The sequence below is a fragment of the Diceros bicornis genome, chromosome 22 (genome assembly GCF_020826845.1).
Source record: "Diceros bicornis minor isolate mBicDic1 chromosome 22, mDicBic1.mat.cur, whole genome shotgun sequence".
Taxonomy (NCBI): Eukaryota; Metazoa; Chordata; class Mammalia; order Perissodactyla; family Rhinocerotidae; genus Diceros; species Diceros bicornis.
Genome location: NC_080761.1, coordinates 41,555,771 through 41,583,183, shown reverse-complemented (window position 1 = coordinate 41,583,183; position 27,413 = coordinate 41,555,771). Strand labels below are relative to the sequence as shown.

General features: G+C 35.4%; 1 protein-coding gene across 4 annotated transcripts in view; it reads right to left on the bottom strand.

Moving 5' to 3' along the window:
- Positions 1–1,366: 1,366 nt before the first annotated feature.
- Positions 1,367–27,413, bottom strand: part of DENND4C (DENN domain containing 4C) — a 117,487-nt gene continuing 91,440 nt past the window's right edge. For 3 of the 4 annotated variants that reach the window (XM_058565862.1, XM_058565864.1, XM_058565865.1), the window contains 11 exons: positions 25,043–26,208; positions 22,224–22,401; positions 21,217–21,326; positions 20,349–20,524; positions 16,503–16,685; positions 15,518–15,713; positions 13,118–13,363; positions 11,900–12,017; positions 4,902–5,049; positions 3,330–3,394; positions 1,367–3,097 (listed from right to left, as the gene is read on the bottom strand). In XM_058565862.1, the coding sequence (XP_058421845.1) occupies positions 2,961–3,097; positions 3,330–3,394; positions 4,902–5,049; positions 11,900–12,017; positions 13,118–13,363; positions 15,518–15,713; positions 16,503–16,685; positions 20,349–20,524; positions 21,217–21,326; positions 22,224–22,401; positions 25,043–26,208 (2,723 nt within the window). In that variant the 3' untranslated portion in view covers positions 1,367–2,960. Of the gene's footprint in view, positions 3,098–3,329; positions 3,395–4,901; positions 5,050–11,899; positions 12,018–13,117; positions 13,364–15,517; positions 15,714–16,502; positions 16,686–19,545; positions 19,761–20,348; positions 20,525–21,216; positions 21,327–22,223; positions 22,402–25,042; positions 26,209–27,413 lie in introns of those variants that run through there. The other variant, XM_058565866.1, reaches the window with a different exon arrangement.

Genomic DNA, 27,413 nt, shown 5'->3' with positions numbered 1-27,413 from the left:
AAAGGCACGTTAGGCTTTAAGGGTGAAGAAAAGGAGCTCCATGTTTGCTGAAGTATATATTTTAACCACAGGTCAGAATTTTTAAATAGCTTTAACAGAGACTGAAGCAGTGCTTCACAATTTAAATGTGCATATGAATCACCTGGGGATCTGGCTAAACTATGGACTATGGTTGGGTAGTTTGAGTGGGGCCCCAGGTTCTACATTACTAGTAAGTTCCCAGTTGAAGCCAATGCCAGTCCCTGGACTGTACTGTGAGCAGCAAGATTCCCAGACAATAGTAAGATCCCCATTGCTCTTAATACATACTATTAAAGTTGCATAACATGGAAAGAAGTCAATTGACAGTGTAAATTGAACTTAAAAGGAAAATGCAGCATTTTAAAAAGCTAAAATAAAAGGGACTGACATACTACAGTCGTAGGGGGTAACTTAAAGGCCAAAAGGTTAGTTGGGGGTATAGTCCAGAACTGTGTATTCACCAGAACCTGTTTGGTTCTAATGCACAAAACATGAGAACAACCCTGCTTTCTCATTTTAAGGAGTGCAGTCACTAAAGTGGATAGATACGGGTGGTCTAGACTAAAGGCTCATGAATCTGGCAGATTAAGATGGAGAACTTTTTAGGGATGTTGGAGAATATTTCATTAGAAAAATGTTCAATCCTGTATTTACTAGTGTGTACCAAAAATGAAGTAAAAGGGCAATAACAGAATATTTCACAGTTATAGGAGACTTATTTATGCTCATTAGTTAACAAATTAACCATGCAGGTTGCTATAATCAACCTACAAAATGCAGCTAAAGTTAATCAGGCTGTCTGATCTAAAGCCTCTATTAAGGTAAAACTAAAAAATTTGGACTAATTTGAAAGATTACTTTCAGAAGTTATCAGGATTTAAGTTTTATATAGTGCTACAAGTCATTCTAGATACTTCTAAATCTTTCTATAATGATTTGATATCTGGTTTTTAGCTATAAATTTTTAGTGGTACCCTTTCTGTGATAGGTGCTAGAAAAGGCCTTTAAGCAATTTTAACAGATCAGCTCCAATGTCTAAAGGACAGCAGCACGCTAAGGTTTCCAGTATATAATGGCTAAGTTATTTTGAATGTTATAAAAAGTTATTAGAAAACTTATAATTTGATACAATATAGCCAAGTATTCTTAAATGTGTAAGGACATGTTCATTACAGGTTTGTTTTTCAGTGGGAAGTGCTTTGTTAAGTAATTTAGTTCAAGTTAATGAAGACTACAGAGAAGAAATGGAAAAACAATGTTGGAATTCTAAAGATCACAAAGGTTCAAATTAATTGCACACATTTCAAGAGCCTTAAAAGTGTAACAGAGACAAGCACAGCAAACATAAGAATTTTTCATTTTATTCAACCTCAATTTTTTTATATGCAAGGCAATTCCAAACTTTCTGTTGGGGCAATAAGTGTTAGGTATATTAAAACTAGTACCAAGCCTTAAGTTGCAAAAATATATACTCTGAGACAGTGCAAAAAATCCGTTTTTAAGGTAATGAGAATTGTACATAATTTCTGACAAGTTCTTTCACTTCGTACGTTCACAAGTACTTAAGTACTAAATTGAAACTAGAATTCTGCATAGGTCAGATTAACCCTGAAATGTAGAAAAACTACTACAGTAACAATTTTTAATTTTTTAAAAGATTATACCAGGTGGAAGGGAGACTTGTGCTGTTAAATGTACCACCTGGAAAAAATTTTTTGTATCAACTGATTTAGTCATCTGCATAATTACTGTAAAAGCACACACACTACCATTGGCTTTTTAAACCATACGGAGTTAAGGCAAATTTGACTTTTCGTAAGGGATGTTTTTAACAAAAGGCATGATAAATGTCCGAGTGAGGCATGTGAGGTCATGATTTTCTTAAACCTACTGGCAACAAGCTCAATAAGCTTAAAATTTTAAGACTTAATTGATTCATCCTAAAAAACAGTATTTACAAATGCACAAATAATAAGCATACAAATCTATTATACAAGAATAAAATTTCTGTGCAGTGCAAGTTTATCCCACAGGTTTTTAAAAGTGACCAATAGCAACAATTTATGTGCCTAAACAATTTCAGGTCCAAAGACAATATACACACGCATTTTAAGCATGTTCCAATTTTGTAAATTATGAAGCTGAGTTAATTTCATTTAAACTATCTGATTGGCTCATTTATTCCAATTTTAAAGCTGCTGCAAATTAACATGGTATTGGGAAGAGGATGAAAGGAAGCAACTGGATATTCAAGATAAAATCCATTAAGGAAGATAATACATAATATGAAGGGTGAAGATACATATTAAATTCAAAACCGGAGGCAACGCAGTTGTCATCAGACTTTCAGGTATAATTTTGAGATTAATGACTACAGATGAATTTAGTAGTAGTCACTTATTTAATAGTTGGAGACCCCTTTCAGAAAACTGTATTGCAACACGCAATCTAAGAATTTTAATAAATATAATTTGGCTGTATATACACAAACCTACACAGCCACACTTATATATACACACATACACAAATAGTTGCTCTTATAATTTGAGATTATTTCATTTGTTTTGGGCTTAGGCAAGTTTATATTAATTTGCCATTCCCCAAACCCCAGAGCTTCAAATATAAACAATGCCAAGGATGAATGTGGTTTCTCATTATCAAACTACTACAAATACTGAGAAATCCAAAAACAGTTTTCAGCAGAGGCAGATAAACAGTTCAGAAGTTGCAAATCTTCAACATCAATAAACCCTGGGGTGTTTTAATGGCATTTTTACATTGCGAGATGATTCAGTATGAATTACATTTCATTATATATTGTCCCAAGAGTTACCTGATTTCAGTTTTCACCAATTCTTAACATTTGGAACAAACTTTGAATGCTTCCAGATTGAATCTATTCCCCCAGCTTTGTGTCAAAAATCTACTGAATCTCTTATTTAAATGAGAGGCGCTCCAAAACACTTTCTGCACCATTCCACATTGACACTTGGTGGAGCATCAATTTTCTGCAACTTGTCAAGAATCTCTGAAGGTAGGTTACTGTATGCAAGTCCATATTCATTGTCAAAAGCCTCTGAAAGACATTTTCAAAAATGCAGTAAGTATCTGTTACTCAAGAAGGCAAAAGCCATGCATTTAAAAACAGTAGTCAAACCACATTTTATTTATATATTTAAACTGCATATTTAAAGGTAGAAATCTTTTTAAAGGCAAGTGGAGTTTTTACCTATACCAGTTACAATTTTTTAAATTACTTTAGAAAATAAAATTAAGAACTTCTAGTAATCCTTAATTAACCAACTTACCAATATCAATATTCTCTCTTCCAAGAGACACTAAGGATAAGAAGAGGATTTCTCTGTATAAACTCCTATAAAACAAATATTTTTAAAGTTAATGGGAAAAGAGCATAAAAATACACACATACAAAGGATTTTTAAAATGGTGAAAAAAGATTAAGTTCTGTAGTCCAGTTAACAGTAATGTACCCATATCAATGTCCTGGTTTTGATATTACACTACAGTTAAATGAGATGTCACCTTTGCGGGAAGCTCGGGTACACTGAACTTTTTGTACTATTTTTGCAACTTCCTGTGTATTTCTATTTCAAATTAAAAAGTCGAAAGTTAATGGGCATAAAGCTTCACACTGTTTTACAATTAAAAATGGCTTATTTTAACTTTATTATAAATTTTTAAACAATATAAGTAGTAGATAACTGTTTTATCTGTAATTTCTAATTAAAGTTTACAAAAGCAGAGTTTTCTCTCATCTTTTGCTGCTTGACAAAGTAACAGATTAATTTGTAAGTAAGCTGGGAGTCTAAAACCCCTGGACACAAACAGTGTGAAAGATGGTGTGGTCTCTACTATTTAATCCAACAGTAAAGGATAAATCACCTTCATTTGATTTGTGAACATAAAAATGTCACAAATAAAACCTTTAAAATGAGTTTCATGACTCAGTTGTTAAAAATGAGGAGAAAACTTAAGAAATGAACTGATTTCTAAGTATTTACATAGAAGAAAAATTAGAGAGTAATGCTGATTCTGATGATGCTCCAAGTAGCTTTCTTTAGAAGCCTCAGAAGCCATAAAATGTCATTTCTAATATTCCCTCCCTGCCCCTAAACTACAGATGCTTGAAACTAGCTGCTCTTTAGACTGTGAAGGAGGTCATCTCTACCTCAACCGTTGAGATTACAAGAGGATCCATCCATTTTCATTATCAATTCTTGCCCTATCACTTCTGAGATTATCTTCAAAGATGCCATGACCGAAGAATCTTGAAAAGGACCTGGAAACACTGTTAATGTTTGACAGAATTTATGATGTCCCCTTTTCTGAAGCTTCCACTGCAGAATTCACTTATGCTGAGATTGGGGTGAGCACTGATCCAAGCATGTTGGCAGACAATAGTAAGAGGATCGGGATAGCTCCATATCCTTTGTAATTCACTGCTTCCATCACTTTCCTAAATTGTTTCTAGTCCTAAACCCATATTTTTTTTTAACATCCCACAAGAAAAGATAAGATGTGTGGGTATGACAAGGCCCGAACAAGGAGTACATATGTATAACATCAATGTTAACAAGTTCACAGAAGGTTTCCAGTGAACAGCAGGAAACCCAAAAGACTCCGTACATTTAGACATGAATGAATTACCTCTTAAAATTTAATCTATTCCCCCAGACAGACACTTTTATTATGTTTGTGCTCAAGTATGAATGTATACATTTGGGTAGCACTTTTTAAAACAATCAGATGTTCTACAATGAGTATGTGTTTCTTTTACAACCAAAGATATTTAAAAAATAATTTTTAAAAAACATGAAATTATTCTGAGTGATATCAAACAAAAAATACTGGGTTATTACCTTTGTCTTTTCATGTCTGGCTTCATTTGCTGTGAAAGCAGGTTGATGGGTTTAAGAACATCATTATGTTGAATACTCTGCCTGATGGTTTCTACTAAAGTGCTTGTTGCTTGTTGTTCCTCTGACAGAGACAATTTCTTTTCAGAATCTAATAATAAGAACACAGTAATTAAGAATACATTTATCCACTCTAACTATTAAAGAAGTTTTTTCCCAGAGTTGTAGCATTTTTTAGTTTTTTATTCAACATTACCTCCCTCCTACTAGTAAAATTATGTGGCAATGGGACCAGCTAAAAAAATATTTTCCTGCTTTCTTCAGATAGGAGAGGCCTATCCCTGTTCTCTTTCCCTGGATTGGCTTCCTGATGGAGGCTGGGATGTGACAGCCTATACTCCAGCAGCCATCTCGTGACCATGAAGTAACCTTTACTGATGGAAAAGCAGACACAACAAAAGGAGCCTGGGTCCCTGATGACACACGAGTTGCCTACCAGTCCTGCAATGTCTACTTTATTCCTTCTTTATATGAGAAAATAATCTTTGCCTGTTTAAGCATGTTAGTTTCTATTAACTATAGCAGAGTATAATCCTAATTGATACAAGGGTAATTCTAGAATTATTAAGAACAAACATTTATACAGATTTCATAGATTACAAAAGTGCTTCAATGGTAAACTGGAATTGAATCATACTAACATTAAAAATATACAAAATCAACAATGTGTGCTTTGCCCAGAAAAAGGGAAAACTTTAATACTGTAGGTAATTCCAGCAACCATACAATTTTATTTATGCCGACGTTAGTTGAGAGGGGAATATGTATTCAATAGCTCCCCAGGCAGGCTCATTTTGAGTGCCTGTCATAAAGCAAGCTGTTGTATTTTTCATACAACACGGCCCCTTATTTAATAAAGGCAACTAGTAATACTTCATTTGTGTTCAACCAAAGAAATAGCAAAGTTCTCTGTTAGAATACAAGAGGAAACACTGGCTGCTAGGGGTTTTGATCCTAGCTCTTCTACCTGCTAAATGATAACCTTTGAATAGATTTGACTTGCATGTTATGCTGTGATTTTAGAGCCTAACCCAAATGTAATATGCGACTTCATTATTTCTCCTTTAATTCAATTTTTTAAAAACACCTCTGTTAAGATGCAATTCCCAAACCACTCAATTCACCCACTTAAAGTGTACAGTTCAGTGGTTTTAAGTATGTTCATGGAGTTGTGCAACCATCACAATCAATTTTAGAACATTTTTATCACTCCAAAAGAAACCTCCTACCTATTAGTAGTCACTCCTCTGTCTTCTCAGCCCTAGGCAACCACTAATCTACTTTCTGTCTCGACAGATTTGCCTATTCTGGATATTTCATATAAATGGAATCATACTGTCTGTGCTCTTTTGTGACTGGCTTCTTCTATAATGTTTTCAAATTCATCCAGGATGTAGCATGTATCAGTATTGATTATTTTTATTGCCAAATAATATTCCATTATAAGGATATACCATACTTTATTTATCCATTCATCAGTTGATGGACATTTAGGTTGTTTCCATTGTTTGGCAATTAAGAAAAATGCTGCTAAGAACAGTGTGCAAGTTTTTATATGGACACATAGTTTTCATTTCTCTTGGGTTTATACCTAAGAGTACAACTGCTATGTCATACAGTAACTCTATTGAGCCCTTTAAGGAACTGTGAAACTGTTTTCCAAAACAGCTGCACTATTTTTTATTCCAATCAGCAGTGTATGAGGGTTCCAATTTCTTTATATCCTCACCAACATTTATTAGTATCTGTCCTTTTGATTATAGCCAATCTAGTGAGTGTGAAGTGGTATCTCTTTGTGGGTTTGATTTGCATGTCCCTTGATGTCTAGTGATATTGAGCGTCTTTTCATTTGCTTTTAGCCATTTGTGTATCTTCTTTGCAGAACTGTCCATTCAGATCCTGCTATGGTCTGAATGTTTCTATCTCCCCAAAATTCATATGTTGAAAACCTAATGCCCAATGTGATGGTATTAGGTGAGGCCTTTGGGAGGTGATAAGGGAGGGCTCTGCCCTCATGAATGGATTAATGCCCTTAGAAAAAAAAAAAAAGGAGAGAGACCCCTCACCCATTACACCATCTGAGGATATAATGAAAAGTCTGCAACCTGGAAGAGGGGCCCTCAACTGACCATGCTGGCCTCCTGATCTTGGACTTCCAGCCTCCAGAACTGTTGAAATCAATTTCTGGTTTTTATAAGCTACCCAGTCTGTGGTATTTTGTTATAGCAGCCCAAACAGACTAAGACAGATCCTTTGCCCATGTTTTAAATGGATTGTTTTTTTATTATTGAGTTGTAAGAGTTCTTTATATATTCTGCGTACAAATCCCTTTTAAAATATATTATTTGAAAATATCTTCCCCCATTTTGTGAGTTGATGTTTCACTTTTTTAAGGGTTTATTTTTCAGCACAGATGTTTCTGATTTTGATTAAATCCAATTTATCTACTTTTTCTTTTGTCGCTTGTGCTTTTGGTGGTGTGGTATCTAAGAAGGCCTCATCCCAAACAAGGTCATGAAGATTTCCTCCTGTGTTTTATTCTAAGAGTTCTATAGTTTTGGCTCTTACATTTAGGTCTAGGATCCATTTTGAGTTCATATTTATATATAACTTGAGGAAGCAATCCAACTTCATTTTTTTGCACGTTGCTCCAGCTGTCCCAGCACTATCTGTTGAAAAGTCTATTCTTTACCCACTGAATGGTCTTGGCACTCCTGTTGAAAGGCAATTGACTATACATGTGAGGGGTTTATTTCTGGAAACCCAACTCTATTCCATTGACTTATATGACTATCTCTATGCTAGTATTCCACTTTCTTGATTATTATCTTTGTAGTAAGTTTTTAAATTGAGAAGTATGAGTCCTACAACTTGGTTCTTTTTCTTTTTTTTTTTTTTTGTGAGAAGGACCAGCCCTGAGCTAACATCCAATGCCAATCCTCCTTTTTTTTTTTTTTTGCTGAGGAAGACTGGCCCTGGGCTAACATCCATGCCCACTTTATATGGGACGCTGCCACAGCATGGCTTAACAAGCGGTGCATCAGTGCACACCCGGGATCCAAACCGACGAACCCTGGGCCGCCGCAGTGGAGCGCACGCACTTAACCACTTGCGCCACCGGGCCGGCCCCCAACTTGGTTCTTTTTCAAGATTATTTTGGCTATTCTGGGTCCCTTAAGTATCCATATGAATTTTAGGATAGGCTTGTCAATTTCTGTAAAAAAGCCACCTGGAATTTTGATAGGGACTGTGTTGAATCTGTAGATCACTTTGGGAGTACTGCCATTTTAACAATATTAACTCTTCTGATCCATAAACACGGGATTTCTTTCCATTTATTTAGGTTGTCTTTAATTTCTTTCAACAATGATTTTAGTTTCCAGAGTATAAGTTTTGTACTTTTATTGAATTTATTCCTATCTATTTTATTCTTTTTAATGGAATTATTTTCTTAATTTCATTTTTGGGATTATTCATTGAAAGTATAGCAATACAGCTGATTTCTGTACATTGATCTTACATCCTCCAACTTTGCTGAACTTATTTATTAGTTCCCTATGTTGTGTGTGTGTGTGTTCCTTAGGATTTTCTATAGGAAAGATCGTAATCTGCAAACAGAGACAGTTTTATTTCTTCCTTTCCAATTTGGATGCCTTTAATTTTCTTGCCTAATCGCTCTAGCAAGAATCTCCAGTATAATTTTGAACAGAAATGATGAAAACAGACATCCTTGTCTTGTTTCTGTACTTTGGGGGAAAGGATTCAGTCTTTCACCATTAAGTATGATGTCAACTGTGGGTTTTCATAGATGCTCATAATCAAGTTGAGGAAGTTCCTTTCTAGTCCTAGCTTGTTGAGTGTTTTTAACAAACGGTGATGGATTTTGTCAAATGCTTTAGCTGTGCCCATTGAGATGATCATGTGGATTTTGTCCTTTATTCTATTGATATGGTATATTACATTAATGATTTTCAAATGTTAAACCAACACTGCATGCCAGGGATAAACTGCACTTGGTCATGGTATACAATCTTTCTTCTATATTGCTGGATTCGGTGTGCTAGTATTTTGTGGAGGATTTCTATGTCCATAATCATAAGCGATACATATTTTTAGTTTTCTTTTCTTATGCTGTCTTTGGTTTTTGTAGTAGAGTAATACTGGCCTTCTCACCAAAATCTCCACTATTTCTAAGAGTGCCCTCAGGCTTGAACCTCTCCACACTCTATTCCAAATAAAAGTCATTTCCTTTGGGGAAGAGTTTCAGAGCCCTCTGTTCTTATGACCTGCCTCTCCCCGAGTAAAATCTCTGAGCCACTGCTCTGGAGCTGGGGCTGCGAACAGTGGCCCTTCTCTTGGAATGACACTCCTGCTTTGTGAATGGGGTGCTGGGTAGGAGGAGTAGCCTGTGGTCCTTTCAGTTTGCCTCTCTTGGCATAAAACCTCTGCCCTATTAGCAAGATGCAGTGAGAACACTTGGAGCCCCAGTATTCTCAGCTTGCCGAAATGGGGGTAGAGCCTCTGCCCAGTGAATGGGGGCTGAGTGGAAGAAGTGACCCTCCACCACCTCCCCTGAAATTTAACCTGTGTAATACAGAGCTGGGAGGGTGAGAACTGCCGGACAGCCTGTCTTTCCCAGGGAGATGCTGTAGCCCTTGCCTGGGAGCTGAGGGGAAGCAGCAAGTCATAGCTTAAGTGCCACAAAACTCGCTGTTTTTACTGAAATTTAATATATTTTCTTGAATAAATGTTTCTTCATTTGCTCTATAGCCTTAGACGTTACTATTTTTTTTTTCTTTAATAATTTTCACCAATTATGGTTGTGTTGCTGGGAAGAGGGTCTGCCGAGCTCCGGATACTGCCATTCCAGAAGTCATCACTCACTTAATTCTTATATATCTTATATATCTTTTAATGTTATTTATATGCCGATTCTTCATTTAAAGCAGCCAATCAAGTAAAGAAACAAGGCCATTCTTGAGAGCTCTAAATTTTATTCCCACCACAAATTACAGAACATCTTGAAACACTTGTCTATTTCAAGAGAGGCAAGAAAACAACTAAAGAAATGGCAGCTCTAATTCTATTCTTTTCTAGCATAAATTTCAAGGTTACTCTGCTCCTACCTAAAAAAACATTCAAATATCAGAAGTGGAACAACCACCACAAAAAGACAAAAAAATAACTTATAATATATTTAACCATAATTTTGCAACTGGCATATTTCAAGAGAAAACATCTGATTTTTTTCTTCCAGTTTTAAGTAAAAAAATTGCAAATCAGTGATAGATTGTTGAAAAAGTACAAAACAGTATAAAATAATAAGTGAACTTTTCTCTTTCTCTTCTGAGTAGCCACTGTTAACAGCTTGGTATATATGGTTTTAGACCTTTTTCTATGCATATATTAAAACATATATATTTTTGGTTTTGTTTTTATACAAAAAAGAGAAAAGATTATATACTGTTCTACAACTTGTCTTTTTTTTTCACTCAATATATAATGGACATCTATCCTTTCAGGCACCCATATACAAATGACTCTCATTCTTTCTCTTGGCTGCCAATATTTCATAGTGTGGATTTATCACAATTCTCCTGTTAGGTATTTACTTAAAGTTTTTCATTATTATAAATAATCATTGTACAGACAGCTTTATACACTGTATTTCTATAGAACAAAGTCATCTTATTGTGACTGCTGAGTCAAAGGGTATCTACATATTAAATCTGGGTAATGTCTGCCATATTGTTCTCCAGAACTGTATCATTTTACATTTCTAACAGTATATCAAAGTGTTCCTTTACTCTATACCCTCAGCAATATTAGATATTACTAATGGTTAAAATTTTTTGCCATCCTGATGTATCTAAGTTTATATTTCCTTTTTTTTTTTTTTAAAAAAGTCATATTTCACTAAATAATAAGATTGAGCGTTTTTTTCATGTTTGTGTTATGGACTGAATTATGTTCCCCCAAAATTCATATGTTGAAGCTCTAACCCCCAACGTGTTGTATTCGGAGATAGGATCTTTAAAGGAGAATTAAGGTTAACTGAGGTCATAAGGGTGGGGCCTTATTCCAGTATGACTGGTGTCCTTATAAGAAGAGAAAAGGACACGAGGGAGATGCAGGTGCTCACAGGGGAAAGGGCATCTGTGAGCCAAAGAGAGAGGCCTCAGGAGAAACCAAACCTGCGGCCACTTTGATCTTTGACTTCCCATCTCTAGAACTATGAGAAATAAATTTCTATTGTTTAAGCCACCCAGTCTGCGGTACTCTGTTATGGCAGCCCTAGCAAACGAATACAGTTTGTAGAAGCCATTTAATGTTTCTCCCGTGAACTGCCTATTGATATCATTTGCTCACTTATCTACTCAGTTGTTTGTGGTTTCTTAGTGACTCACAGGGCTTCTGAATACTGGATGATAACCCTTTAAACCCCTTGTAAAAATACGTTCTAAATATAAAAGACTAAAAATGAAGCAAGAATCTGTGAGACTAGTATCCAGATAATTGAAATTATGATCCTATACCAACACATCCAAATCAGTTTTCCACTATATAGAATTTACTCTCCAAATACCTAATCAAATTGCTATTTGACAGAAAAATCACAAAAAAAACACTCTTCAACTCAGCTGGAGACCTGACACAGTTAAATGGGTCAATACAATAGCAAATCAATTTCAACTATAAAATGGAAAGAATCTTGAAGAGATACTGAAAATGAATTAAAATTTTTAAAATAAAGCAAAATAATTTGTTTTTCTCATCTCCTTAATTCTATTTTTCCCCCAGTAGTCTATTCTTCTTTATTGCTAAATAGTATTCTTCTGTACGGATGGATTGTACCACATTTGCTTAGTCATTCACCTGTGGATGGATATTTGGGTTCTTTCCATTTGAATCTTTTATGTCTTTAATTCTATTTTACTTACTAAGATTCCTCCATGAGACATAGAGAGGTTCTCCTGGTTCCTGATGAAGGTTGATATTATCCCATAACAGCTGAATATACACAAGTTTGCTATCCTGGGACAGAGATGATAGAGGAAGCTAAAAGAGATCAATTAGAAAGTATTAGTGCCCCAAGCATGATAATTACTAGTGGACCTGGCAAAGCTTGATTATATAAAACAGATGAGTTCTTTCAAAACTCTGGACCTAAAATTCTGAGTAAAAATTTTATTTTTTGTATATATTTGATGATAAATGTTCTTATTATTTTCTGAGGTGCAGGTTTCTCATTCTGACTTTCAAGGATTGGGATGACAACTCGGTAACTGGCACAGTGGCCACATGAAAGATTAACTGCCATTACAACAAATTTTAAGGTAAGAGAAACTGCAATAGTTTCCACTATCTTGTTGTACTAATTACTACTTAAAATAAATGAGTCAAAATAAAGTTTGTAATACTTTAAGAAAGGATCGTGTTGTGCCCCTGGTGTATATTAGGGGTGTGGAGTGTCTCTCAATATTCAGTATCACAAATGAGGGAGCTCTAGGAGCTCACTGTCTCCACTGCAATCAGGGATCCCAGCACAAGTAAAGTAGGGACATTAGTGTCACACAGCCAGACTGTGATCTTGGCTCCCCGTCACGTATTAGGTATGTGACCTTGCAGAAATTCCTTAACTTCTCTAACTTTTAATTCTATCATCTGAAAAATAGGGATAATATGAGTCCTTTAAAATAAAGTTGCTGTGAGAATTTCAGCTGGCAATATGATAGTTCAGAATAAAAGCTACCTTTTCTAGCCAACTTTGCAACTAGAAATGGCCATATAACTAAATTCAGGCCAGAGACACATATGGAAATCTTATGTGCAATTCCAGGAACTGTCTCTAAATAAGACATTATTTTTCTCTTTACTGCTGGCTGGAACATGGATGTGATAGCCTGAAAGTAGAATCAGCCATCCCGGACCAGGTATAGAACTTAGAAATGGAGGTCATGCACAGCTGAGCAAAAAGATAGAAGGATTCAGGTGCCTAACACTGTACCATCCTTGGACCACCTATCCAAACTTGTAAGTGAGAGAGAAATTACCTATGTCTTATTAAGCCTCTATTGTTATATACTTTCTGTTACTTGAAGTTAAGCCTCATCCTAGCCAACACCAATGTAGTATAAGTATAGAAGTTGGTACCCTACCTGTACACCTCCATTACAGTGTTCAGATGTGAGGATAAGTCCTGGCAAGTTACTAGGAAGGTCCAAACGTCTGAAATACCAAACGAGGTTCCAGAAAATGATTGGATGTTGATTGATGAAAGAGGATGTGTGAATCACCTGATCGCCTTCATTTTCTAGCAAAGATTCAAGTTCTTTACGAAGCACTAGAGGACTCAAGTAGGGCACAGAAACAGGGGGAGGATTGGGTCTTTTTCCTAAAGGATCCTTAAAAAAAAAAATACAAAAGAAGTGAATATTATGTATTTAATTCTGTCTAAGATTACTTCTCAATGAGATTAGGCTTCTCTAGCCTTTCAAAATCAGTTATTTCAGGGCCATTGCTACATGCAGTAGAATACCCTAATGAAAACCTAAAAAAGAAAAAATACCTAATCATAAATACCCTGAAGTTAAATGATTACAAGAGAAAATTAATAATCTATACGATAGGCCCTATTTCAAACATGATAGAGTTTCTCTATCATGTTGATAAAAGCAATGGCCGATAAAAGCAATGGCCTATGTATGATTGGTTTTTCCTTTTCACTTTTTTTTATAAGAAATATTGCATTTCAGATGTTTTATAATGATGATACCAAAAAAATGTGTAACTTTATCTTCCTCTTACAACTCTAAACAGATGGGGCAATTTTCTGTGTTAATATTCTTTGATGACTCCTTTTAAAATTATATCTAACTCGTTTTTATATTAGATTGCCACAAAAACTAAAGTAGTTAAAGAGCGGTTTTATAAATCAAATGAAATAACAAATGAAAAAAAAATCCAACCTAGACTTTATAAGTTGTGCATATTATAATCAGAATAAAATGTTTATGACCAACTCAACTCAGACTGAAGTCTCCAAATACCATTTCCCTCTAAAAGGAATCAGAGTTTCTTAGAGAAATGGCTGATTCTAGGTCTGGACAAGTAAATGATCATGAAACATCTTGTCATATAAGAAAACAGGAAGTTTTTAAAAAAATTACAAGGAGGCTACTAGAGTTGTGTGGAAGGACTAAGGTGCCAACTTCTAGCTGACCAAAGATGGGATAATATAAGCGTCAATAAGGTATCAACAGCAATGGATGGAAACATAAATGTTTATATCAATGAAGTCATAATGATACCCTAAATGCTAGGAACCCAACTTGTTATTTTGAAAATTGGTAAATAAAAGGAAAAAAATAAAAATCAAACATTTATCCTGCCTTTCCAACACAAATTGCATCTTTGGAAAACCAAACAGAAGACATGGGGGAAGTTTCTCTTTATCGACGTATTCCATATAATAAAGAAGATTACAGAATTAGACTATCATCATTTTATAGCTCCAAATGAATAACTTGGGGGCTGGCCCAGTGGCGTAGTAAAGTTCACATGCTCCGCTTCAGCGGCCCAGAGTTCACAGGTTCAGACCCTGGGCTCAGACCCACGCACTGCTTATCAAGCCATGCTGTGGGGCAGGTGTCCCACATAGAAAAAAAGTAGAGGAACATGGGCACAGATGTTAGCCCAGGGCCAATCTTCCTCAGCAAAAAGAGGAGGACTGGCAACAGATGCTGCTCAGGGCTAATCTTCCTCACCAAAAAAACCCAAAAAACCAAAAAACAAATGAATAACTTGATCTAGGCATTAAGGCATTAATAGCTACTAACATCACAAAGATAGTTTATGTCTCCTACTGGAGGAATATACCACCACTGATGAAGTTGTCTTACAAAAATAAGCAAACGAACAACAAAACAAAACAAAAAACCTGAATCTGATAAAGTTTCTTGCTACAATTACCAATTTATAAGGTTGTAATCATCAAATAAATTGCAAGGGAAAAAAAGAGAGTCTACAGTTTAAAAAAGACTAAAAAACAGATCAACCAATTGCAATGCATGGACCTTATTTGATCCTGATTCCTCAAACTACAAAACACACACATACCTGACATTTCTGAGACAATTAGAAATGTGAACAAAGACTGAATAATTTGATATGAGTTTATTATTTTTTTGGTCTGATAATGGCACTGTAGTTTTAAAAGAGTCCTTTTCTTTCAGAGATACATACTGAAATATTTACAAATGGAATATATGATGTTTGAAATTTGCTTCAAAACAACCTAGGAAAGAAGTGAATGAGGGAGGTACATGAAAGAAGAATGGCCGTAAACTGAAAATGACTGAAGCCAGATGACGGGTCAAAGGGACATATACTCTTCCGTTTATTTTTGTACGTATTTAAAATTTTTAAAAGTTCTTAATCTGTTTATGAAAAATTCTTATCTATGACTTTTCTTGTGATTAAAATAAATCTACTATAGAAGAATTATGTGCTATTCTAATAAATACATGAATACACAGTATAATTATAACGTTACATACCACAACTTCCTGCAGACTGTTTGGAAGACTAACTGTTGAAATGCCATGAAACGGTCGCTGGGAAAAGTCAATATTTTGCAAGGGACCTCCAACACTGTGACTTCGAGTCAAAGATACATTTCGCTTTGAGAAACTATTAGGCACAGGTGAAATTTTCATAGTTTGGACATCTCCACTGGCTTTCCTTATTTCATCACTTAAAAAAATGAAAAAGAAATGCTGTGTTTGGGCTGTGAAACAATCTAAATCTGTAGAACTAGAGTATTTTCTACAAGGAATTTTGAGTCTACTGAATGTATCTGAGAAGACTCAGTACCGCCTTGTAAGAATTAAATTTTCTTCAGGCATTTCTGTAAAACTGGTCAGAAGAACAAGATAGAGTGAATGACTCTGGTGAAGGGTGGGAAGAGGACATGTGGTAGATAACAGGTATTGTTTTAAAAAGATTAAGTGCCCATTCAGTTGCTTTATTCAAAAATTATTTCATCTTTATTAAACAAAATCACCTAGAAATATACTGCATGCAAATAAATAATGTAGATTCATTGACAAGTATTTAATCTCTACCTAATGATCCACCTAAGGATAGAGACCAGATCTTATTTACTTTTTTATTTTTAGTGTTTAGCATAATGCTTAGCATACAACAGGCTCTCAATAAATGTTTGATTCAATCAATATTCATAGTGAAGAGAACATGTCTCTGGAAATTGTCAATGACTACACTGAAGGGGAAAATACTTTTATCCTTGTTGAGAAGTTCATTTTGTAAAATACCACTGTAAACATTAAATGTACTTCCAAAAATGTTCATCATCTGATCCATTCGTTAGATATTTAAACAATATATGGCAGTAAAAGTTAAGGTTAAATTGTTGAAATGCCAGAACTTATGCCTACATGAGTCAGGTTGTCTGTAAAGATGAAATTTTAACAAAGGTACACAATTTACTATGACATAAGAGTTCTCTGTAGCCTATGGTACCTTGATTCAACTGCAGAGTTTGTTTCTTCAGTTATGGCCTGGTTATGTTTTGGGAAATCCATAAAGTTGATCAAATCAGGCTCTAGTGAACTGGATACAGGTTTGTGCTCCAGAGGTTCACTCGCCAATGGAATGCTGCCACTTTGTAAACTGTCACCAGAGGTACTTGGTTTCAGGAAAAAGCTAAATACGGAGCAGTCCAAGAAAAAACAAGTCTTTAAAAATCCTGAGGTGCACTAAATTTCATCCTATTTAGAATTACTTTATGGTAAAGCAGTCATTAATGAATTATACAATCCATAGAAGTACTGCCTATTTCAAACATACACACACACTCTTGCTCTTATTTTCTCTTCCCCTCCTGTCCTAAACTTTTCATTGAAAAGGTCTGGGGGCCAGCCCGGTAGTGTAGTGGTTAAATTCGTGCGCTCTGCTTCGGTGGCCCAGGGTTCGCCGGTTCAGATCCTGGGCACGGACCTACTCACTGCTCATCAAGCCATGCTGAGGCAGCATCCTACATAGAGCAACTAGAAGGATGTACAACTATGACGTACAACTATGACGTACAACTGTCTACTGGGACTTTGGGGAGAAAAAAAAAGGAAAAAAAAAGGAGGAAGATTGGCAACAGATGTTAGCTCAGGGCCAATCTTCTTCAAAAAACAAACAAAGAAAAAAGACAGCATTACAAAAAAAGTGCAAACCCAGTGCTCTTAACCGAATGAAAAGGTCTTACAGGAGATCATTATAGTTCAATATAAGATCCCTTCAGTTTTTGAGAACCATTAAAGGAAGCTATGAAGGAAGATGGAAAGCAAAATATTTCATTAATTTTCTGAGTTAAAAAAAAAGAGAGCAGCAACAGCAGCATTTTAACGTTATTAACCTACAATTGTTTATAATACCCTTTTTCTCCCCTTATAAATCTCCATTTTGTCTCTAATCATTTCCCGTCTCCTCTATTCATTATTTTATTTCATCTTATCTCTCTCCTTCTCCTGGATGGGGATGGGATGAAAGTTGGGCCTTGCTAGGGACATTAAGAGAACTTTCTGAGGTAACAGTAATGTTCTGTATATTGATAAGGATTTGATTTGTACAAATGTACACATTCACTCTTCAGATGGTACATTTAAGATTTGTATATTTTATGGTATATAACTGTACCTCAAAAGAAAAAAACTGTGAATAAATACTGAAATTTAGTTAATGATATGCATGCTGAAGTCTTTGAGGGAGAAGTGTATTAATGTTTATATCTTATTTTAAATGAATAAAAATATAATATGGAGGGGCCGGCCTGGTGGCGCAGTGGTTAAGTTCAGCGTACTCTGCTTCGGCAGCCCAGGGTTCATGGGTTCAGATCCTGGGTGCAGACCTACACCACTCATCAAACCATGCTGTGGTGGCATCCCACACACAAAATAGAGGAAGATGGGCACAGATGTTAGCCCAGGGCCACTTTTCCTCAAGCAAAAAAGAGGACTGGCAGCAGGTGTTAGCTTAGGGCCAATCTTCCTCACCAAAAAAAAAAAAAAGATGGATTGGAAGATAGATGGAGGGACAGATAGGTGATAAAGCAAGTACAGTAAAATGCTAACTGTAGAATGTAGGGGTAGATATTTGGGTGTCACTATAAAAAAATCTTTAAACTTAGCAGTAAGTTTGAAATTTTCCATAATGACATATTGGGGAGGAAAATCAATGCTCTTTTATACCCAATTAGAAAATATAAAATAATGTACCACAATAGCTTAATAAACACAATTAACTCAACAAAAAAGTACAAGACATATAGAATAATTTAAAACTCTATTAAAGGACATAAAAGATCTTAAAAAAATTGAGATATATACCATGCTCATAGATAAGAGAATAATACTGAAAATGTCCATTTTCCCCAATGATTCTATAAATCTAATGTAATCCCAATGAAAACTCCAGTTGGATTTTTTTTTCTTTTAAGGAACTCAAAGTTACTCTAAAATACGAAAAAAAAAGTAACTATAAGCAAAATAAATAAATAAAATTCCACGAGGGGGAACTTACCCTACCAACCAGACAGAACACAAAGAGTAATAGAAAAATATGGTACTGAGAAAAAGAGCAGGTACACAGAACCAGAGTGAGGTCCAAGTGGGAACCTGATATATGATAAAGGTGATACTACATATCAATGAGGAAAGGATGGAAAACTGGCTCATTATATGGAGAAAAATAAAGCTGGATCCCTACCATCATTTACAAAGGTGGACTCCAGATGGATTAAAGACCTAAATATCAGAGGTAAAATATAAAGTTAACAGAACACTGAGGAGAAAATTTTCATGTCCTATATATGGGAAACAACTTTTAAAATAAGACTCCAAAAGCACAAATCATAAGGTGGAAAATTAATGGATAATGACATCAAAATTAACAATTTGTCTTCAAGGAATTAATATCAAGAATATTCAAGACAGAGATTAACAAGAAAAAGAAAGCTTAATATAAAAATAGGCAAAGGATATAAACAAGCAATTCATAGAAAATGCTGGAATAACTAACAGGTATATGAAGAGATACTCAAACACTAGTATTCAAAGAAATGCAAACAAAAGCAAGATACCACATCATACTCATTAGAATGCAAAAATCAGAAAAGTGATAATACCACATACTGGTAAGGATGTACAGAAATGAGAATTCTTGGGCACTACTACTGGGAGTGTAGCCATCTGGGAAGAATCTTCCAGTGTTGATTGAAATCATGTACAAAAAAGACCCAATGATGTCATTCCTAAGACTATAATTCTAAGAGAAATTACTTCACAAGCCTAGAAGGAGACAGATACTTTGCAGTGCTCTGCATCACTGCGGGGATACTTATAGTGACAGAGAACTGGAAACAAGTGAAGTATCCAACACTAGGAATATGAAGAAGTAAGATGAGGTATTAACTTCCTATAGGAGAAAAGGAATAAACTAAATGTGCATATAGCACCTCAGATTTTAAACTGAAAAATAAAAAGAAACAGAGACTTTTAGCATTATTCTAATTACCTTAAAAATACATAATCATGCAAAACAACACATTTTATAAGGATATATATTCAAGGATATATCACACACAGGAGAGTCAACGTCCTTCTTGGATAAAGGAATGAGAGTGGGAATGGGTGAGCGGAGGAAGATAATAAAAGAGGGCCCTCACACAAACCAATGATGACAGTGTGTCAGCAGTTATGAGTATGATTTCACTCAGCTCCTCGCCTGAAGCTAAAAGGAAAAAGAGAGAGGAAACACCTCTATGACTGGAGATTTTTAAAAAGCAGCTAATGGTAGACAATAATATGAAGTTTGTTTGCGCCATAAAACTAACAGAATATTAAGTATAATGGCTTAGGTCAGCATATAGTTACCAAACTCTCAATTACTTAATGATTGACTATAGATCAGCTAATCTCCTTTCTATTGCCTAGAATTCGGTCATTTCACTGTACAGAGCACTACCATAAACGGCAACAAGTTAAGAGAAGAGTTGAAGCCTCCCTCACTTTTTTTTTTGCTTCTAGAAGACATAACTAAGGTCACTGAGGCAGCAAGTTTAAGATAATGACTAACATCAGAGTTTTAAATTGTCTATAAAGTTTAGCTCAAAGGATTAACTACTATTGATAATCATATGTTAAATAAAATGGAAAGTGGTCTCCTACATTACTAGTATTTTCGACTCAAATACTGAAAGTGAAGGAGAAAAAGGAAAGGGACACCTGGAGAAAACCATGAAGGGGACTTCACTCTTCCCCCAGGAATCATGCCTTTTGGGGGGCACTTACCTCTTAAGGGAGCATTTATAATACTAACCTTGCAGAGCCTCTCAAGTCCTTAAATTCTATATTGAGAAGAGGCAAGAAGTTGCTTTTACAGAATGGACATGTTGTATTCAAATTTGAGTCATCTGCTGTCCATCCAGCCATAATTTCTTCATCATAAACTAGAGCTCCACAAGCTCTGCACTGGGAACAACTTGACATCAGAACCTAAGAGGACAAAGTGCAGACCTCCACGTGAATATTCATCTTAACAGGCCACTCCCTTGAGACAAACAGAGAATTTTATTTATTTTGTTGATCAAATTTGGAATTAACAGTTCAATTACTTTATAGGTAAAACTACCAGTTTATTGCCTTGCTTACACATAAGACATCAAGCAAATTCAACAAAATGACTTGTTTTATTATTCTGTCCACAAGAGTATCATAGCATTCTGTTAAATACTATTCTGAAATAAAAAGGTTTGTTGTTGTTAGTGCCCTCAAGTCGAAGATTCCTAGTGACTCTGTGTACAGCAGAGCAGCTCCCTGCCCAGTCTTTTTGTGCCATCCTTTCACCTTCTGGCGCTATGTCAGACAATGCTCCGCTGCTATTCATAAGGTTTTCATGGCCAATTTTTCCGCAAGTGGGTGGCCAGGTCCTTCTTCCTAGTCTATCTAGTCTGGAAGCTCCATGAAACCTGTCCACCCTGGATGACCCTGCTGGTATTTGAAGCATCACAGCAACAAGCAGGCGCCACAGTATGACAACCAACAGACGGGTGGTGTGGTTCCCTGACTGGGAAATGAAGCCAGGCTGCAGTGGTGAAAGTGCTGAATCTTAACCAGTAGACCACCAGGGCTGGCTAAAAAAATATGTTTACAGCCACTTTATCACTGGCAGAATAAAGAACTTTTACCTCCATTGCACAATTCTGATAGATGCTAGACATGCTGGTGTTTTGAGAAGAACCATGGTCTGATTTTTCCAAGTCCTGCCCTTTTATGCCTCTTGGAAATGGAAGTTCACCTAGAGAGAAGTAAACATCATAACACATTATGGATGAGAATATCCTTATTCTTTGGAAATGCATACTAAAGTATTTAGGGGGAAGTATCATGAAGTCTTTACTTTCAAATGGTTCAGTATAAAAATGTATGTATGTATATACATAGATAGATAAAGTTAGCAATAGTTAACTAAATCTAGGTGGAGAATATGAGTGTTCACTAATTGATTCTTTCAACCTTTCAGGACATTTGAAATTTTTCATAATAGAAAGTTGGAGAAAATGAATAAAATTACAATTTTTACAAACAATAGAGAGCTAAGAAATTTCAGTGATACAGCCCAGGCACTCTCAAACTGGTATACATATTATAGAGAGCTGGTTAAAAATACACATTCGTTAGGGCCCCATCCTACAATTTCAATCTCAAAAGTTTTAGCCTAGGGCTTGGACATTTGTATTTTTTTTTTTTTTTTTTGCCTGAGGAGGATTTGCCCTGAGCTAACATCTGTGCCAATCTTCCTCTATTTTGTATGTGGGTCGCCGCCAGAGCATGGCTGCCAACAAGTGTTGTAGGTCCATGCCCGGGAACTGAACCTGGGTCACCAAAGCGGAGTGTGCCAAACTTAACCACTAGGCCACCAGGCCGGCCCCCATTTGTATATATTTTTAAGCAAATTTCCAGGTGATTCTGATACATACTAAAGTTTGAGAACTAATGATATAATCCACAAATATACACAACTAAAAATAAACATAACTAAAAATAAAGTCATTTACAATAACAGTGATAGTGTGGTGTGGCCATATTAAAAATTTATCAGATCATCTCAACAAATGGGGTTTATTGTATGTGTGGTGGGGAGAGGGAAAAGTATGGGCACATAAATGAGAAGAGAGGACAATCCTTCCCATACCTGTTGAGTAATGCAGTTTTCCTACGTCTCCACTGCTACTGCTACTGCCGAGGCTTGTGTTGCTCTGGGTAAGTTCACTGGCGACCAACCCTGGGATACTCATGTTAGGTGATATATTCTCTCCCAAAATATGGTCTTCAAGGCCAGCTGGGAAGCTGTAATCTCTACTAGTTTCCTCCTTTAATTGAAAAGAATAAAACCCCACATATATAAATAATACCTTCTTCAATGAGAATATATTCACTCTACTCTTTTCAAAATTAAACTCCTCTATAATCCTTAAATAAATCATCATCCCCATATTATTCAAAAACATGAACCCTTCTCACTATTATTTGGAATTTCCCTTCCATACTCTAAGACATTCAAGCAATGACCTATAATACTTTAAGATTTTGTTGTGCCCCTGGTGTATATTAGGGGTGTGGAGTGTCTGTCAATATTCAGTATCACAAATGAGGGAGCTCTAGGAGCTCACTGTCTCCACTGCAATCAGGGATCCCAGCACAAGTAAAGTAGGGACATTAGTGTCACACAGCCAGACTGTGATCTTGGCTTCCCATCACTTTTTAGGTATGTGACCTTGCAGAAATCCCTTAACTTCTCTAACTTTTAATTCTATCATCTGAAAAATAGGGATACTATGAGTCCTTTAAAATAAGGTTGCTGTGAGAGTTTCAGCTGGCAATATGATAGTTCAGAATAACAACCATTAGAGATATAAAAGAGGAATAAAGTTCCAAACACTGTAGTTGTTAACCACTGTGATTGTTGACGCTTTAGTTTAGATAGAAAACACTTCAATAAGCAGTTTCCTCTTTGATTTTTGCTTTAAAGAAAACAGACTTGTGTCTTCCTTGTTGTAAAACCATGTTAAATGATAAAAAAAAATTAAATATAGATATGCAAAATAGGAAATAAAAGCACTTATAATACCAACACCCACAGAGTACAATCAAAATCTTGACGTATATCCTTCTAGCCCTTTTTAAATAAGCATACATAATATATTCTTACCAAACAGGATATTGTTTTTTAACCTATTCTTCTCATGTAATTAATTTTGTCATTAAATTGTCTACATTATTTAAACCCCTACAACCTAATCCGATTTACTGATGTACTATTTATGTATTTAGTAAATCCTCTATTGCTTAAACATTCAGAATGCTTTAAGTTTTGTGTAAGTTATACTGATGAATTCCCTTGAGCTGTTTTTACACATATCCCTAATTATTTCCTTAAATTCTGGATAACAGTTATGAACATTTTATAGACTTTTTATCCATTCTTTCATTTGAAAATGTTTATGAGGTATATCCTATTTGCTTCTGCCAGGCACTGGCACCAGGGCTATAGTGATGAAAAGAAAAACTATGACCTGCAACCACTTGGAATTTACAGTCATATATTCCAAGTCCAAATTACTCTGTTGAAAGCTTTTTTTTTTTAACACTGTTAGATAAAATTTCAAAAAATAAAATGGCTCACTCTTGTTCTTTTTTTTTAACATAATGCCAGGGTAAGACACTTGGAGCTAGCTTATTTCGTCTTTTCCTAACCAACCTTGTAAGCTCTTTAAATACAAAATGTGATTTGTCTTATAATACTCAATATTATACTTTTAATTCAGTTAATAGCTTGCCTATAGAATAAAGTTTTCCTTCAAATGGTATACAAGTCTTATTTGTCCAATTTCATTTCCTGTGTCTCTACTTCCTATTTAGAACTTTAGCTATCTGAAATTGATTATATTATCCTGAAAATGCATGATGTTTTAAGCCTCCATGCTTTTTCACATTATTCTTTCAGATATACCTTCTGCCACCCTATCACTTTGACTAACCCACAATTTCAAATTTATCCATCAAAACTCAACTTAGATATCACCTGCTTTGCTCTTTTTGGACAGCCCCCCGCTGGAACCTCTTCTAAGATATTGCTCCCTTCTTTGCTACTATAATAGTTAATAGCATGGACTCTAGAGCCCATCTCCCAGACTTCAAATTCTAGTTCTGCTGCTCACTAATTGTGTGACCTGGGGAAGTTAATCTCTCTGAATCTCAGATACCACATCTATAAAATGGGGATAACAACAGTACCAATCCATGGAGTTGCTATGAAAATTAAACAAATATATATATGTACATATATATTCCAATATCAAAATAGATATAGAGCTTATGACAGTACCTAGAACATAGTGTCACAATAATAATAGTGAACATTTAGAGATGTCTGTCTTTTCTACTAGATTAAAGTACCTAAGTCCTATATAATTCTTTGAACACAATGGTGAAATTGCAATTAATTTTTTTTGATAAAACAAGCAAAATTTCTCCACTTGTTTTTTCATTAAAAGATCTAATGATTAATTCTCTTTACAATGATTTTTAAAAAGAATTAGCAGGTTTTTTTATGCAGTATGAAATCTATGGATTAAGTTATAGAGTGACTTCATATATTTTACAGAGATAATGCAGGTAAAAGTTATTTAAAAAGTGAAGTGCTATGCAACTATAACATGGCATTATTATTAAATTCAAACACTAATCATTAATGCTTTCAAAGAAGCCAACTTAACGTGTTAGTTTAGACTGATCTAGGGAATTATAAAGTAGTCCTGATTTTCTACCTCTTCATTATTAATTTCCATACATGTATGTTCAAGTCATTTCAAGAAAGAAATAGGATATGCATAAAGTTTTAAAATTTAAAAACCCAAAGTTACCAGAAATCTCTAAATAATAATTTATATATAAAAAAATACTACAAACATTCCAATATCAGACAGACTTACACACATAAAACATTCTTACCTCATCATCTGAGTAGTTGTAAGCAGACGCCACAGCCACCCACATCTTACTGGCTACTGTCGCTGCTTGTTTCATACCAGATTTTAGGACATCAATCTTGGGCCCTGAGAGTATATTATCCAGCTTCAGCCCTGACAAAGAACTGACCACAGAACCCAACGAGCCATGCGGTGAAGAACGCACTAGTGCTGATAAAGAAGATGAACGTTCCTTATGACCTCGAGAAGGAGTCTGCTGCTTGAAACGCCCAGTAAAAGTTTTAGACCTAGACACTGTAGGGGAGCGCTTTTCACTTTCAGGGGTTTCCTGTGCTGGTGGACCATGATCTAAAGGTAGGCTTGATCTCCTCTCTAAAGGGTGACTAAAGGCAATAGGAGTGCCAGACTCTCTGTTTCCCTCTCCGTGTAATTCCATACTAGAAGACTTGCTACCCAGGGGACTCTTCAGGTTCATATAGCTCTCGATTTCATCAGCCAGGTTACGTGCAATAACTGGAGAAAACAACTTATCTTCAGAATCAGGAGTTTTTCCTCCTATACATTCAGTGGCTAAAAGAGACAAAGGATCTAGTCCCGTTTCAACGTCTTCCCTCTCAACAGCTTTAGCAACACCAGATAAACTACTCCTCTTATTGGTTAGATCTTTGGATCCTGCTTTCAAGTCTCTGGACTGATTACTGTTACTATCATTTTGTAGACTGTCACATGTACCCTTTGTCATAGTAGTTTCAGCTACACTGTCATCAACCACAGGTTCTAGGAGCTCTTGGCTTTCCTCAAGCATCTCTAACACCGAAGAAGATCTGTGCTCAGAATCCCAAGTGCTTTCAGACACACGAGTCCTAGTATCAGCAAGATGACAGCTAACACTGTCAAAACTATGAGTTCTTGCAATATGAAGTGGAGAAGTCTTAGGACATGTCAATGCTGCTGTGAGAATCTTGGCATCTGCTCCCATCATGACAGCCACTTCACTTGAATTCAAATCCAAACTGCTCTTCTTAAGTAACATTCCTGCTCGACTTTCAGAACTGAAACTACAGCTCCGCTCTGGAAAATGCTTTTGTCTTTTTTCTCCTCTATCACCATTCTTGAGATTAGTAACTTCACCAAAAACTGCATCTTCAACTGGATCTTCAGGAGAAAATAGCACATTCGATGTACTACCTAAAACAGAAAGTACAATATTAAAAATGAATCTATTTTCTGATGTAACTTTTATACACACATACATTTAAAAAAATCATGCAATATATGCTCTATATACCTGTATTGTTCACTAAAATATATCACATTTATCAATAAAAATAGATCTATAAACATGTCTTACATTTTAAGAGTCTTACATTCAATTTAAGAAATATACTCTGTGATAAACAGCAGATCTAAAAAGAAATAATCTCTTCTATCTTAGCTTTCATATATAATTCAACAAATATTTGCCAGGAATTGACTCTGCACAAATTCATGATCATGAAGGAATTATATATTGGCTATAGCCAAAGCCTTACTGCTCCAAAGCAAAATAACTGCCCCGAAGTAAAAGAATCTAGAAAGGAGTGCTCAGAATTGGCAAATTACAAGAAGGCTGATAAAATCTGAGTAGCTAAAAGTTTTTCAGATACATTCATTCCTTCAACAAATACCTGAATGCCTACTAGTATCTTCTATGTGAGGTGCTAGAAATACAATGGCGAATAAAACAAACATATCTCAGCCCACACAGAGGTCAGTCTTGTTTGAGCAAGTGGAACAAAATTATGCCTGTGGCCGTAGGAACCTCCCCCAGCTCTGGGGGAAGCAAGCAGTCTTTTACTCTTTGCTACCATGCAGTTTTTTCCACTCCAAGACGAAAAGCTATTTCCTATTTGAATCACTATCAGAACTTAACTCTACCCATTCACATTTAGGATTCTCATTTGTTTTTTGAAAAGCATAATGACCTGGGGGATTTGGGGGGAAAGTCTTTGATAAGGTCTTTTTTTAATCTTCCAAATTGATTTCAAGGCTCTTTTTCATCTTCCAAACTGGTACCAACTAATAATCGTAATCACACCAATTAAACAGAACTAATAATAAGCAATTAGAGATATTTTAAAGCTTTTAAGAGAGTTATGTTAGTCTATTTTACATCTCCAAAATTTGTACCTTCTTTGAAAACTTTTACCAATACTTGAGAAACAGATCTTTGCAAATTTACTGGTTCTCATGTATTTCCAGGAATTTAGTGGCACAATCTGTTCGATTTTAAAATAAATTTGACTGTTTGATATATTAGCAAAGCCCCATTACCACCTCCTTTCTTAATAGAATAAATCTTAGATCAAGATATAATGTGGAAATGAGTAAAAAGGGAAGGAAACACAGCAGTC